This window comes from Rutilus rutilus (genome assembly GCF_951802725.1).
Source record: "Rutilus rutilus genome assembly, chromosome: 9".
Classification (NCBI taxonomy): Eukaryota; Metazoa; Chordata; class Actinopteri; order Cypriniformes; family Leuciscidae; genus Rutilus; species Rutilus rutilus.
In genome coordinates this window covers 18,257,013-18,273,409 of record NC_140223.1, presented here as the reverse complement: position 1 = coordinate 18,273,409, position 16,397 = coordinate 18,257,013, and the positions used below count along the sequence as shown (strand labels likewise).

Genomic DNA, 16,397 nt, shown 5'->3' with positions numbered 1-16,397 from the left:
GAAACCCCTGCCCTGACTTGATATTAAGATACAATAAAGAGAGAAAAACAAAGCGCACAGCCTTCAAATACCGAGCACGTCACCCCTCGGCTCTCATTCCTCGACTGAACTGAAGTACTCGAGAGAGACTTTATCAAAGTTGCTCACACTCACAGCCAGCGCTCGAGCAAACAGAGCGACGCTCTGGCCGTTGACGTAAGAGGTGGGTCTGTCGTCTTGGAAACGAATTGGCACTGGAGTGTGGAAGCGCTTCGAAGCCCCGCCCTCTGTACAAATACCCCCATAGGCTCTGACGTCAATGCACGTCAACCAGAGAACATGATGCCTCCTGCCAGTCAACTCGTGTACTCTCGCAAACACAGATGAAATATTAGAGCTCTATTGTATTGGAGGAGGTGGCGTGACACTTCGCCGCGCTCCGAAACACTCTGCTTCTCCTGGTAAGACTGGAGCGGACCGTCAGCGAGCACCGTGGCCGGCACACTGGCATTTCTACACGCGTTAGCCTCTGCCGACCTCGTTATCTTGAGGCTCAAGTGGCAGGTCTCTATCTTCTCACCCCAAACCCTAGTGTTTCACAAACAGCATGGTCATGGCTGACTGTCACCAAAAGCCAGTGCTCAGGGGTCCTGTCCGAGTGGGCTTCTACGATATCGAGCGGACTCTTGGAAAGGGGAATTTCGCTGTTGTAAAACTAGCAAGACATCGTATAACCAAGACAGAGGTGAGTTGAGAATATATGAGCTAACCTAAATATATGAACTAACCCTTGTTAGCGCTGCAAAACTACTGGATACAAAGTTACAGTCTCTAAAGCTTTACTCACTCTGGCTTGATAAAATTATTTTATAGTTGACACTAGTTATGTGAGAACTTATTGTCTTTGGGTAATAAACAAACAACCTGTTTGTCTGAAGCGGTATCAGCATTGTTGTGCTAAAGGAGCCACCTGGAATGTTTTATAACTTCATCTGGGCTGATTTTTGTTTTTTAAAATGTTTTAACCATTTTGTCAACATTTATGTAAAATATTTCAATGAATTATTTGTTTTTCATTATAAAATAAAATCATCATCAAACCTGTATCTAAATAATATAAACGTTTATAACATTTAAACAAAGTATCTGGCGCATTTTTGTCATTTTCAGTTAAAATTTAGTTTTTTTCCTTGTTCTTTTTCTGATCCAAAGTATGTTACAGTCTACATTTAGATGAAGCCTTTGTGCAGCTTTGCATGCACTGGTACATGCACGTCCAGCAGCCTAATGCCTCAATGGAAATATGCAGAGTATTCAGGCATTGTCAGCTTTAATTGTGTCTGAAACTAGTTGTCAAAGAAAGACAAAGCCAAAGGCTGTGTACAATAGCAAGAAATTATGCTGGTTTAGTGCCCTTTTATGGGCCATGCTGTTGTGCAGTGGTTGCATAAGCAACATGGGTGATTTTGTGATAATGGATGCCGTCTCATCACAAAACCTGAGCTGATGTTTGTCTTGCATTCCTTGCAAAGAAACCCTGCTGAGCACCAAATGCATGACACAGGGTCAGGGAAATCAGGGAAATGTCAAGAATGTTAAAAATGATTTTACATTTTCCTAGTTACACTAAGCTCTAAAATGTTTACTCTACGAGTGCAGTCTTTATCAAATGATTTTTAAAAATCCAAGGTTCATGACCTCTGGTGACATCGTGTCACTGTGAATGTGTTGCTTTGCAGTAAAGTTTTGGTTCAGGGTGTTATAGGTGCTTGCGTTGTGTCACGCTTGCTCTGAGAGCTGTGGTTTTCCGACTGTCTGCAAGTCTGCAAATGTAGAGTTGAGCATTGGAGCAGAATGTGTGGGAATTAAGATATGTAACAGGATTATGTTGTACAGAGTTGATGCATCTCTGCAGTGGCTGCCTTGAGGCGGCTTCATTTCTGTGGGGACGACACCGTCTCGGCTCCCAGAGCTTCTCATCCGCCTCTCTTGTGTTTTGTGATTTCTCTGTTCTCCCTCTGAGCTCTCTTCAGAATACACATGCTCTGGTACCATGTGTCTACCGCTTTGTGTTTCTGCTCCAGTATTGCCTCTTGCCTGCATTGTTCACGGTTTCAACAGACAGTTGGATCACTGTTACTTCCAATGAGAATGACTAACCACATTCGCATATGACAGCTGATTCATACTCATAGGGAGTGATGTGCTGTAATCATGTTTTCAGTCAGTTACCATTATCTTGGCCCGGAGTCAGTGAGAGAGAGTTTCAGGCCAGTAGACAGAACTGTCACTTGTCCAATACATTTCAATTTTCTTACATGCATTTATCATGTACATATGTTTTAATGCCTTGCAAACGTAAACATTTGGATTTCTGTGAAATACTGATTGTTGTTTTGCAAGTTCTGCTGATTCCGATCTCACTAAGATAATGTAGCTGACTAACATAGATTACGTCTTTCGAAATTGTGTGAAAGAAAGCATCAGATTAATAAATTATATAATTATTTTTTTTGGCACCATATGCCATCTTTTAAAGTGTGTATACATGCATACAATAAATACATACATACATGCATACATACAAAATCCTTATTGTTGAGCCTTACTTTGGCATTATAAATATGACTTATACTAACAGCAGGAAACATGCTAAAGCACCACAGTATCGTAAATCTTCAAAACAAAAATGTTTTATATCACTGTAATAATATAAAACAAAGGTTAAAGTCTATACCTGTGGAAAATTTTCTGGTTTCTCTGCTTCTGTGTACTTACCTGAACATTATTATTACTATACAGTCAAAAGAGGGGTTAAAGTATGACTGGTTATGAAATGGTGAATTACTTGTGTTCTTCTCCTATTTGTCTGGCAATTGCTGAAAAGCCTGTGGGAAAATGATCATTTGGATCATTAGCCTACTTCAGTAGTTGAGCCGTTAACAGACACTTAGGTGTGTATTAGCTTTGCTCGCGTGTATTGTGCCTTTGATCTGCGCTGGGGCTTGCGAAGACTGGATCAGCTTGCACTGCAGACAGCAACAAGACTAATGAATTTCACTGAGTAGCTTGAGGCAATAGGCTCCGTCCCAATGATAGTGTGTTTCTGTGCTCTTAATTCAACAGGTGGCTATAAAGATCATTGACAAGACCCAGCTAGATGCTGTAAACCTGGAGAAGATCTATCGTGAAGTACAGATCATGAAAATGCTGGACCATCCGCACATCATTAAACTGTACCAGGTAATGCCTGCCCAGGCCATTTGCTGCCAGTATTGTTGGCTCTTATATGATTTAAGTTGACGTTTGACATTTTTAAGTTGATTTGGATAAAAGCATCTGCTAAATGTAAATATAAAATACTTGATATAATAGTACGGTTTTAAGAAGGATGTACCGATATGGGATTTCTGGGCTCAAAACCGACAATCAAAAGCTGGTACAATGACCAATGATTTTACTTTAAAGGGGTCATCATGACATGAGAAATCAAATTTGCCTTGCTCCACTGACATTTAAGAGGTCTTTGTATTATTAAAACATCCCGCAAGTTTCATAGCTCAAAATATCCTCCTCATTATAAACAAAGCATTTAATTTAGGGCTGCCCCCTAATAGTTGACTAAACGTTAGTCAACTTGAAGAGGCTTAGTAGGCCAAAATTGTATTAGTCGGTTAGTCGCACAACAACAACAAAAAAACTTTGTGGCGGTTCTTCGTGGTAATTACAGTATGTTGGGCAGGAAATCCAAATGTTCTCCTGTCCTCCATCGACCTCAAATATGGCTTATCATTTGAAATATCTAAGTAGCAACTTTACATGGCTGCTTGCTCTTATGTTAACTTAGATAAATGTCCGCTAATTAGGTGCAAATCCAAAGCTGTGTCCCATTTCGAAGGCTGCGTCCTGCATATGTCATTGAGGCTGCTTAATTTCAGTAAACTGACCACTACATTCCAAAGTCATTAAAGGAGAACTCCGGTCAATTTTAACATTGAGCTAATTTTTTTGTACATTTGGAGTGCTGTCAGTACAGAGAACAACGACAAAAATCGGTGTTGCCTACACCGTGTTATCCTCGTTTTAAAATTTGCACCCTGTTGACTTCAATGGGGCAAGTTTTAAACCTGCTTTTAGCCTCTTAACATCCTTGATGTGTCATTACAAGTGCACAGGTCATGTGAGTGATTCCTTCTGAGTGAACGCGGGTGAATCTGACTGCAGTAGATGTAAAAGAAATATATAAAAAATGATGTTTATTCAGCCAGCGCACATACCTGTATTTACATCCTGTTTTCGGTCGAAGTCCACAGTAGTCGATTGTCGAGTTCACGCGCATAGGTTTAGTACCTATGATTACGCGCGTGAACTCGACAATCGACTACTGTGGACTTCGACCGAAAACAGGATGTAAATACAGGTATGTGCGCTGGCTGAATAAACATCATTTTTATTAATATCTTTCACATCTACTGCAGTCAGATTAACCCGCGTTCACCCCGAAGGAATCACTCACATGACCTGTGCACTTGTAATGACACATCAAGGATGTTAAGAGGCTAAAAGCAGGTTTAAAACTTGCCCCATTGAAGTCAACAGGGTGCAAATTTTAAAAAGAGGATAACACATTGTAGGCAACACCGATTTTTGTCGTTGTTCTCTGTACTGACAGCACTCCAAATATACAAAAAAATGAGCTCAATGTTAAAATTGTCCGGAGTTCTCCTTTAAGAAAGTACAACAATTTATGCTTCACTAGGAATAACGATAAATTTTATAATTGTTACTATTGTGAAAAAAGACATCCTTTATGACATATGCAACCTCCGGAGGACGCCGCCTTCGAAATTAGCAGCTCAAGTGTTTTTTGAGGAGTGTGGAAACTAAAGTATAGCGTGCTTTACTACATGACATGGAGCGGAGGCGCAGACGCGATCACTTGCGTTTTTTCCTGACTACAGTGGAAACGATTTAAAATACTCTATCATTTTTGGTCATACAGATAAGAGTAATACATCATTTGAAACTGTCTACTTTTATTTGTGTAAACTCACAATAACACAAAAACATTGTGCCTTTGTAAAATAAAGAAAAAAAATACAGGATGCGCTTTCTAACCGTCTCGGTCTCCGTGAACTGGAACCAAATGAACCAAAACTCAGCATAGGCCACTTGCCTCACAGATATGAGAAATATATCTATAGAAAGCTTGAAATGTCTAACCAATTCATACAACTTGCACTGCAGACAGCAACAAGACCAATGAATTTCACTGAGTAGCTTGAGGAAGTAGCTTTAGGAAATAGAAAACAATTATTTTAAATTGAAAAAATGATTTTAACCTGCGTGGAGTTCCGATCATATGCCCACAAATCATTTTCGGATCCAATCTGAGCTTCGGGTGGGTTGAAATATTTGAACTTTTGTAACTATATAGAATGCATTAACCAGACCGGATGTGATGTATTCTAATCAAAACTATGAGATTAGTGAAGAACAAGTTATTCTTTAAACACTATTTCTTATGAATAATTATCTCAGAAATAATTATTTTGTTATTGTTAAAATATTATTTACGTTAAAAAAGTTTCAGAGGTATTGGTGGTCAGTTGTTTTGTGTGGATAATCATACATTCATTATTCATTCATTTTGCCATGGTGAATAAGCAGAGGGTAATGGCTGTTTAACCACTAGGGAGGCGAAATGTGACAAACATCTGTGAATTTCAGAGATAGTGGAAAGGCAGCTTCACACATATACCGCAGGTGACAATGACACACAGGACTGGTAATAGAGCAAAAATGTACATGCATTTAGCAGATGCTTTTATCCAAAGCGACTTACAAAAGAGGAACATGATATATCATATATTATATGATATACCATGCACTTCTCTCATTTTACCTGAGCAAATTTCGCCAGATTACCTCCAGCCATTTGTCTAAAGTTAATGGCTAACTACCTTTCACTGTAAACTTTCACATGACCAACATTAAAGTTGTTCAGCTGGAAAAAGCCTGTTTTTAACAGGAGATCATTCACACTCTGGAGTCAAAGTCACACAAACTTTTAGATGATGAGATAACTTCTCCCTCAATGTGACTTCACTGCAGCATTATGTAAGACTTTAGGTCACTTTGGCTTTTGGGAATGTGAATAGCGCTTCCTTATTATAGAACGTACCGGCACCAGTCCAAGCCCCTTGCCGTGTAATCATAGTGTATCATTATTTCCAACGGTTACTCCATTCAAACTGCATGGGTCAATTAGTCATTTCCTTTCAGTCATCATAAACAGAGGGCAGCTCTGCAGGCCCTGCCATCTCATCTCTAACCCCCGGTTTCCCTCTGCCCCATCTGCCACGGCTCAGGGTCCTAACACCAAGCAGCTGCTCCGCACATGCACCCTCACGTACATGTAACGCAGCAGCAAATAATCCATATTTACTGTGGTAATCTGCCTCTATTCACACGTCATTCATCAGCAGCATTACGTGTCAGCTTTTTCTTTGGACCTATCAGATGGAGCATATGCAGTGCACATGCGTTTCAAGCACACTGCCATCAGTTCTTCAAGCATCATTCATGTAGGTTTCTAGGTAGCGTGATTTGTTGGTTGAAACTTTAAGCAGTGTCAATTTAACATGAAAATTTAGTGTGATCATTTTCGTAAAAATTACATATATATTGCAGTTTATATGCACACACACACACACATGCATATTGTTTTATTATTAAATGTAATAGAATAACTAATGTGCTAATGTTGTGCATTTAATAAAAAAATGCACTCAATATCTCATAGAGTCAAATATACACTAAATACTCAATACTCAATAATTCTATTTTTCTACATTTACATGTTATTTTAGCATAGCATCAAAACGCAAAAATGTATGAGATTAAATACCATGTTTTATCTCAAGTCATCGTATAATGTCAGTTCGAGTGTTTGAAATAACGTCTGTGATCCTATGTGGCTTCTTATCACAGAATGAGACAAAAAATATATTATTTTGTAGTATTCTATACTGTGATTTCTTTAATTATTATGAATAGATAAGTAGTTGATGCATAAATGTAGTGCAATTAATTAAACAAACTGCACATAAATCTACACACGATACATAGAATAGGCATATTATGTAATTTCTAATTTATTGATAGCCCTAGTTTTGTTTGCGGTTATCTTTGACTACAGTGTGAACCATCTCTTGACTTAATGTGACTCACTACTACTGGCAGTTTGTCACATAAACCAACAGCCAAATAGTGTAGAATCAGCTATTCGCATGAGATAATTTGAGTTATTTCCAGTTATTTGCTTATTTGGCAGCTGATTGGGATAAGACGTGCTTTGTGATCATTGTGTTCTGAACAGCTCTGAGATCACAGCTTCCATCAAAACAAGTTTCTGGAAAGAAAGGAGAATTAGTTGAGGAATTTAAAAGATGATTCATATTCTGGCCTAGTTGCTGATTTTATTAGTCAACCCACTAATGCCTTTAAATGGCAAGAGCAGAAAATCCCCTACAAGTTGAGCCCTGATAAGGCTGATTTACACAAAAGCCTCTTGGTACAGATGAGGCTGATGTATCAGTAAACCCTAAACTGACTGTTTAATTGGCCGACGGTAGTGTTTATGTGGGACTCTTTGAATGTTTCTGAATTATAACATGCCACTTCTCTTCACTACATTTAGGTCTATTCATCTTTTTGTTTGCTTTGGCTAATTCTGGAGTCCTCCCACACATCGCTGGCTCTGACACTGCACTATGAATCGAGGCTACGAGTAAACTAGCGTCCCACTCTGATTCATGTGTGTTTCATTATAATACTGTGAACTCAGTGGGATACTTCAGATTTAATCTTAACGTAGCAGTCATTTTATCACTCAGTGGTTTTTGCACTCTCTAAGTGCTTTTTTGTGTATTTTGGAGTTATGTAGGCCATCTACCATAGTGTCAAAGACATATGGAGGATTTTACATGTAACATGCATTATATTTTTCATCCTTACGCAGGTCATGGAGACCAAGAATATGCTGTACCTTGTGACGGAATACGCCAAGAATGGGGAAATCTTTGGTAAGTGTTTTTTAGTATTAATGACACACCAGCCATCACTGACCAAATTACAATTGATTTGTATGTTATTTCATTTGTAAAAAATGTTTGTTCATATTGGTAGTTGCATGGTATATTGGTACAAAAATGTTTTGGTACCAAACATTTACAATGGCACAATACAATTGTTTTGCAAATTTCAGTGGCGTGAAGGTGTGAAAGCAAAGTACACAAGTGCAACAATGCATGATTTGAGAATAAAAATCAAATGCATTGAATATCTTATTATGAATAATTGTTACTATAAAAACAAATATTAACACTCACAGTATCTATAAATTATTGGCTGAATATTGTTGTATTCAAGATGGTTAGCAAAGCATTACATGAGATGATTTACAGAATGTACAATCTGTACGATTTATGTTTTTATTTGGTTGTTTATTTGCACAAAGCTGACAATCACTTTGGGATGGGCATAACTGCTCAATAGTGTTGTTGTTATTGTTGCTCTTGTTGTTGATTCAGGATGACAGCCAGATCTACCTCTTATTTCACTGAAATATCCTAATTCCACATATCACTGACATGGAGAAAGTGCGTATTTAGACTAACATCTTGGTTTCAGGTGATAGTAGTGACAAAGGTCAGGCTGAAATTAGCTCAGGCGTGACAAACACAGTCTGTGTGAATAACCATCATGGTCACAAGCAACAAATGTGTCAGTGATGATGATCATATTCTGACGGGTCAGCTGTCTGTCTTTCCGTTGCTTTGGAGTTCTGTTCTGTCTGACACACAAGCTGGAAGCTAAGAGCAAAACTGAAGGTCAAAGAAAATAAAAAGGAATATTTCATGCAAAATATTAAGGTACTGGTCCACCTTTTATTTTACAGTGAATGGGGACTGAAGTGAGGTAACTTAGATCAACCGAATCTTTGAAAAGATCTGATTTGAAAAGAACATAGCCTTGTGGGAAATGGCTCATGGTCCTTTTCCAATACTGTTCCACTCTTTCCTATCACTTCCTGTCACTGCTTCCACTGCCCTATCATAGCAAAAATATAATTTTAAATGAACAGTTTGTTCACAAATCGGACATTGCTGCTTCTCTCATGAACATGCCAATGAAAACTAGGACAGACATTTACTGTCTCTTCTTCCTACAAAACTATTGTAGGATTTTGGAAGATTTGGAAAACAGGGAAGGAGTTAGATCACTTTTATGATATTGTTTAGTGTAGACATGCACCGGTCGACACGCTATAAATCAGAACCGGACTGTTTTTGCTCTAAACACATGATCGGCAACCAGTTTTTAGTTTTATTTTGGCCGAATTCTATTCCGGACTTGCACACAAACTGCATTGCAATCATTTCCCAAAATGTAATTTGTGTGGAAATATTAAGAAGTCTGTAAACAGGACATTAACACAGGCCAGAGACGGGACACACTGAAGACGGACGCAAAGAGGAGAGCACAGATGCGCCAGCAGAGAAAATACTGTACCAGATGTAACAAGCTCACTGTTTGTGATGCTTGAAATCTAGGAAGAAAAATATAAATATTGAATTGGGGGTTTATATGAATGTATCTCTTAAGAGAACTGACTGTCATTTTCTTTTCCTCTTACCTCTGTATGAAGTAGTGTTAATAAGAAACAGCTGTTGTTCCATAAGCGCCACCTACTGTCAGAGAGTGAATTTACATTTTCAATCAATCTGTCTGCTGTTTTTGTTTTGTTCAGGTGTGTTTAATGTAGCATAATTTCACAAATATGAAGTCAGACCATTCTGTTTTTGCTTTGAATTAAAAACAACTGCTCATGCTACATGAATGTAGCATCTTTGTTTGGATTGTGATTAAAATGCAGTGGTTTGCCTGTTATAGAACAAATAAACAGCAAATAGTGATTCACTTTTATTATATTGAAAAGAGTAGGCAGGATGTGGGTGAGTGAGTGATGTGGGTTTGGAACAACATGGATGTAAATAATCACAGAATTTAAATTTTTAGTTGAATTATCCATTTAAAAATCCCTTGTTGGTGATTCTTGAAAGTGTTCTAAGAGTAGACTATATAACTTCCACTGACTGATCCTTTTGACTTTGTAGCAGCAGTTGCTGTTCACCACCTGTGAAAACTCACATAATCATCACACATTATTCTTACATAACAGTGTCTGTTTCACAGTACACGGCAATGTGATATGAAGAAATCTACCTATGAAGCTACCAAGAAATTGTTCCTACCCTAAGGATTCCGGGTTTTTTTAACGTGCATTTAGAGTTTTGATGCACTTTACGGGAAATAGCCTGTATATAGTCCTATTGGGACTATCCTATTGGTCCAAAACTGTATATTCAACATCAAATATGTTCAGATTGGCTGTTGTTCTGCATTGTGCAACATGTCTGCTTTCATTGTAGACAGACAAATTACTTAACACTACTTTGCATTATATATGTTGTTTTTTTGTAAACGTATTTGTCATGAAAATTCTGCTTGTCCAGCCACCAATCAGCACGTTGTACTAGCAAAGTGCTTTATCACTAGACAACAAACAGACATTTAGCATGATGCTAAATCCATCTCGTGGTTGTGGTGTGCGTCGTTGTGTGGACACCATGACCCTGGTGTTGGATGTGACAACAGCGTCTGTTTTGAAAGAGATATAAAGAGGAATGTCGTGGCTGAGGCAAACCGAATTACTTGTTCCTGCCCAAGTGTGCAACAGGGTGAGATAACAGCCAAAACTCCCATAGAGACTTGAAATGAGATTGCAGAGGTCAAGCAAATAAAAAACTAAAAACATAAAATGATCTGTCAACATAGCATGACAAATACTTGCATGACAGTTTTTAGTGCTGGGATGCCATGTTGTCCAGCTTTTGTGATTCTCTGATTGCACAATATGATTATGCAACTTATTTACAGCATGTTCCATGGCTATAAAAGACTAAACGTCTTCAGTTAATCACAAATTATGAAAGATACTTAAAAAAAATAAAAATTAAGACAGAGTGATGTGTGCTTGCATCCCACAAAACAGAACCCAATTAGTTCACACTAAACCTAAGCTATCCTAACATAACACAGGCACTCACTTCCATCAGATAATCTTCACAAGGATAAAAGAGAGGAGAGAGAGAGAGAGAGCAGCATTTGGTGTTGTGAAGTGCTGGGTTCGGTCCCCCGTGGTGGAGCTTAGCAGTGCAGAAGCCCACCACGAGAGCCTGTCTGCTCCACCAGCACCGCAGATCAGAGCCGAAGCTTTAGAGGGACCTGGAAACTGGGTCAACTTCGAATAAGCAGGAGCTGCAAAATGCACAGGCAAAGCAGGAGAGAGAGAGGGAAAGCTAAGGGACATTGATTTGAATTTTGGAAGTGGAGAGGAGAAATGTAGGCCATGCATATTTTAGAAAAATACAGAGCTCGAGAAAAGGTTCTTTTTCAACATGTGAGATGATCAGTCTTGACATCCGTGTCTGCCCTCAGCGTCTCAATCCTTGCCTTTTACCCTCAGGCTCTATTCCTAGTCTGTCAATTTTAGGTTTTAGCATGAGTAATGGTGGTATAGGAAAATTCATAAATCCTCTCTAGATAATTTATGACACTAGAAAAAGTATACTTGAAATGTATTCTGTATGTTGTAAAAAGTCTAATTTATTTTAATATGTATGCAGGAATCCACTTACGGAAAATGACCAAAATTTAACGTTACCATAGTATTTTTTTAATACTCTTAATTTATTTTTTATTTAATATGGTATTCATTAAAGTATTATTTGTTGAGTTGAACATATTTTTCAAATTTTTTCATTAATTATTATATATGTACAGTAGTTAGTATGACCTCATTAACTGAGAGACTCTTTGAAATCTTTTTTTAATTACAGTTTATAGATTTTTTTTTATATATATTAAAAAAAGTCACACAGCAAAAGAAAGATTGTGAAAAGCTTAATGATTACACCCTAATATACCCTATCTGTAAGTGACAATACTGCTAGGACACGGTTCAGCTAGTTCATGTTTTAAAACCCCTAGTACACAAGCCCTTCAGATAATGCATCTTGCTGGGAAGAGGAAATGCTTTTTCTCCTCTTCGTGTGCCTCTTCAGTTAGTCAGTCCATGCATCTGTGGTGTGACTGCTGTTCTGGTTTGTAAGGGTCAGTGGAGAGGAAGTTCAGTTGTACAACTTATAAAGTCAAAGCAACTTTTATTAAGTCAGCTGACCAACTCAGGCTCTTTCAGGTCTATCTTGTTCATGCTCACATGGCTAAACGGAAGAAGAGAAATGCATGGATAACAAGCACCAATGTACCTGGTATGCTGGCACCAGACTTATATTGTGTTCTGTTGGCCAAAGTCCACAGTCTGTGCTTTAGTGGGGTTGATTACAGATGGTTGAGGGGTATAGAGCAGAGTGTATGTACACCTTATCTCGGAGTAGATTCCCACCGGCCAGTTGACACAAATGTGAGACATTCCTATGTCAGGTGTGCTTTTTGATTAGCAACATACCCCTAAAAATGTTTTTTTAAACGGAGCACAATTTCAGAATGTTGCATCTGTTATCTAATTGGTTTGCTCAATAAATTTTACATTTGATATTACTGTAAATGTATTATTATTGTGGTAATATTACAATGTATACAATAAATTAGATGTATTATTAGGTTACACTTACATAGTTCCATTGTTCTTCCTCAAATAAGTACTTGGTAATGAATGAGTTTCTGAACTACATGTACTTACTATAGAATTACGGTTTGGTTTGGTTTAGTTGCTTGCAATTATGCATAATTGACTGTTATTACTATAGTAAGTGCATGTAGTAACGTGTAACTATGTCCCCTTAAAATAAATTGTTCCCTATTATTATATCATTACTAATAGTATAATATTATGATATACCATTAATATCACTTAAAAAGTGAACCCTGTACAAATGCAATAAGATGGGTTAGTAGCTAATATGCATTCTTTGCACACAATATTTTCTTTTAAATGCATGCATGACACAGCAAATTTATGAAATTGATTAAATGACGTGGACACAATGTGGCTTTTTTCTTTTAGTAACCCATTTTCTATTCTTTAGACTAGGTTATGCAAGGTAATTCTGCAATCATAACTGTCTGTTTTTGCAAATCGTTTTGCTAATCCCCTGCTATTAGAAAAACAACGTATGCAGAGAATGACACCTTAAACATGTTGCCATGTACACACAGTCGCTCTGCCAACCCACCTCAGAATAATCCCAGGGCGAGTATGGAATGGAATGTGTGAGGATTGTAGGTTTGGCCATGGGCCAAGGCCCGGGGGCTGACCCAGCACTTTAGGGTGTGGTGACCACATGATTACACCATCCGGGGGATGTTTACCCTACTCACACACCACAGAGCCTCCTTATTGTGGCTCATCAATCTCTGCCACTAGCCACACCACACCACCAGAGCCTTTCCCGGTACAACGTGCGGTCATGGTTTTCAAATTATTGCTTTTTTTTTTTTTGTCCAGTCACATTTTATTATGACCCATATTACACTACAGTACCCATGCAGAATGTTTAATTGATTGTGTATTTTGTGATGTTTAGTTAACCCCACTTCCTCTTTATTTAGACTACCTAGCCAAGCACGGACGGCTGAGCGAACCAGAGGCACGACGCAAGTTCTGGCAAATTCTGTCTGCTGTTGAGTACTGCCACAATCGTAACATCGTTCACCGGGACTTGAAGGCGGAGAACCTGCTGCTAGACGGACACATGAACATCAAGATTGCTGGTAATAGTTCATAGTTACACTATCCAAAATTTTGGCTTTGGACCATTACTAGTCTGATACAAAAAACAACTGCTATCTGCTATATATTATATTATATTTTAGTGTATATAATATATAAATAATAATATAAAACAATTTATTATTTACCCAATTAAATTTTTTTATGGCTATAATGAATTATATTTGACTAAATATTGTATCATTTTATATAATATAATACATGGACAAGTAAAATATATAAAATTTAGTTTGGTTTATTTTATCAATGCTTTTTATTTGTGCAACTGAGTAAATGCACAAAAAAAATAATAATTGTGTGTCAGTAACACTGACTTGGAGACTCTAGATTGTTTATAGAAGTTTGTAGCACCACAAAACAGCTGAAAATTGGTAAAAATGGTTTGGTACTTTTTGGGGGGGAATTTTCCTTGCCTTAATTTTTCACCTACATTTTTGTGAGTTAATAGTTATAGTTAATTATAGGGTGTGATGGACAGTTTATATAATCAAAGCTATAATGCTCAGGATGATGACTCAGGTACTGCTCAGTTGGCAAAGCCATGACTTGCGTCAAGAGGACACAGGTGCATTCTGTGCTGAGCCATACATGCAGACCAAGGTTCATTTGCAATTTGCAATATAAAGTGAGCCAAACGCTGAGTATCGCAGCCATCCAAGGCTCTCCGTGAAAGGAGAGCTTCCCACACACATATGTGCGCACATATTCAAACACAGACCAAACACTGTCAGTTTTCCTGACACCTCAACCTGCTTTCTGCCCAAACTCCACTGTCATGATGGTAGATTGTGATGTTTTGCACAGCAAGTAATGCAGTAGCCAGTCACAGAGAGGTGTCCCACAAGGCTTTGTTAAAGGTCCTTTTTACTTTAACCCTCACACTGATGCACAGTCAGCCTCTTAGAAGATGGCCGGAGCTGGGTCACTCAAAGAAAGGTCATCGGCCTTTTATGTTCCACTTCAAACATTTTTGTGCCTTTGTCATCATGATAAAAAAAAAAAGACATTTTGATGAAGCAGAAGACACTGTGAAACTCTAATCTTTTAACCATGAAGACCCTTTCCCATACTGTATAGATATACAGAGCAATATATATATATATATATATTTCATTTCACAGTGATTTTGCATTGTGATTATATGACAGATTAAAATGTCAACGCTTGAAGCAAGAAAAGAGTATACATCTGTTTTTATTCGTGTTGAATGAGCAAACCTGTGGGAGTGGGAGACTTCCTGGGGTTGGCCAATGATTGGGAAACCGGATAAAAAATGGTTAGGATTGGATCCCCAGAGATCTTTACGCAACCAACCTCCAGCACAAATCCAATGCACAGTGTGTTACGCATGTCCACTGCATAACGAAATTATGAGAGCCAGAGCTATTGACCTCAATAAAAGCTTTTATTTAAAGTAACAAAAAGATCAGGTCTGCCTGCCTGTAAATATGGCACTAGCCACTGTTTTCCAAGCTGCAGGAGTTAAGCTCTGGGGCCGGATGATATTGAGTGATTCCTGTATTGAATGTTGAGGCTCACTCCTGCAATGTCTGCCGCTGTACTGCCTAGAGCATTGACGTCAATTCCTCCTGCTCAGCATTCAACTCATGAAGTGGGTCAGCTCAACTGATATGGACTCATCATACCGGCTTCTTACATCACAGTCACAGTGTAATGTAACCACGGTTGCTTTTTATCTCTCCTTAAGGTTCACATTTTCATTTTATGAGGTCCCTGAAGCTCAGATTATAGACAAACTCTCAATACTCACTGGAATTTAAATTAAATCAGATGATTTGACATCCTACACAGTAAAATGTTTAACTTTTTATACATGTAAGGTTATATAATTAATACAATTTTATATATATATACACACACACACACACACAAACATACACGTATATTAAGAAAATTTGTGCTGTGTTGGATAATTATAAGAGTGGATTTAGTAATTCAGGGTGAAATTATCATGATACAATTATGATTGTTTTTTTCCTCCTGGTTTAAGTTAGATCTGTTTGTAAGCTTATTTGTTATAAACCACTTACTCAGGTTTGTGCTTTTGTCTTAGAGACTTGTATCAGATTTGTCTTAGAGCCATATTTGGCCATCTCGCACCACTGTCTTAGATTTTTGGCAGTGGTGGCCATTGTATCTAATCTCAGAGCACTTTGTAAAGCTTTTCCAGCCCATTAAAGCAAGGGTGAGGTGGTGATGACGGTTTCCGTCTTCAGGGTTTGCACGGCATGATCCACTAAGCCCTGTTACAGATGCTGTTCAGCCTGTGCGTTGGCTTAGCATCCTTCTGTTCCTTCACTGAATGTTGTCCAATTTGAATGTTATACAAATTTGTCGTAGACATATTGTGGTATAATGTCAACTTAGTCGCTATGAAATTTTAAGTGACCTTATGTAATGCAGTCTGATTTTCTGGTCATTCACACAGTGTTACAGCTTGTTAGGCAAATTTGTAAATCAAGTCACAGAATCATGTTTTATTCCTTTCATCAAGAAATTGTTTGAGTTCAGTTTTTGT

At 38.0% G+C, this 16,397-nt stretch overlaps 1 protein-coding gene across 1 annotated transcript in view; it reads left to right on the top strand.

The window, feature by feature from the left end:
• Nucleotides 1-297: 297 nt before the first annotated feature.
• Nucleotides 298-16,397, top strand: part of sik2b (salt-inducible kinase 2b) — a 35,889-nt gene continuing 19,789 nt past the window's right edge. Inside the window, exons 1-4 of the mRNA XM_084419028.1 lie at nucleotides 298-724; nucleotides 3,106-3,222; nucleotides 8,003-8,066; nucleotides 13,678-13,839. Coding sequence (XP_084275154.1) covers nucleotides 587-724; nucleotides 3,106-3,222; nucleotides 8,003-8,066; nucleotides 13,678-13,839 — 481 coding nt within the window. The 5' untranslated portion in view covers nucleotides 298-586. The remainder of the gene's footprint in view (nucleotides 725-3,105; nucleotides 3,223-8,002; nucleotides 8,067-13,677; nucleotides 13,840-16,397) is intronic.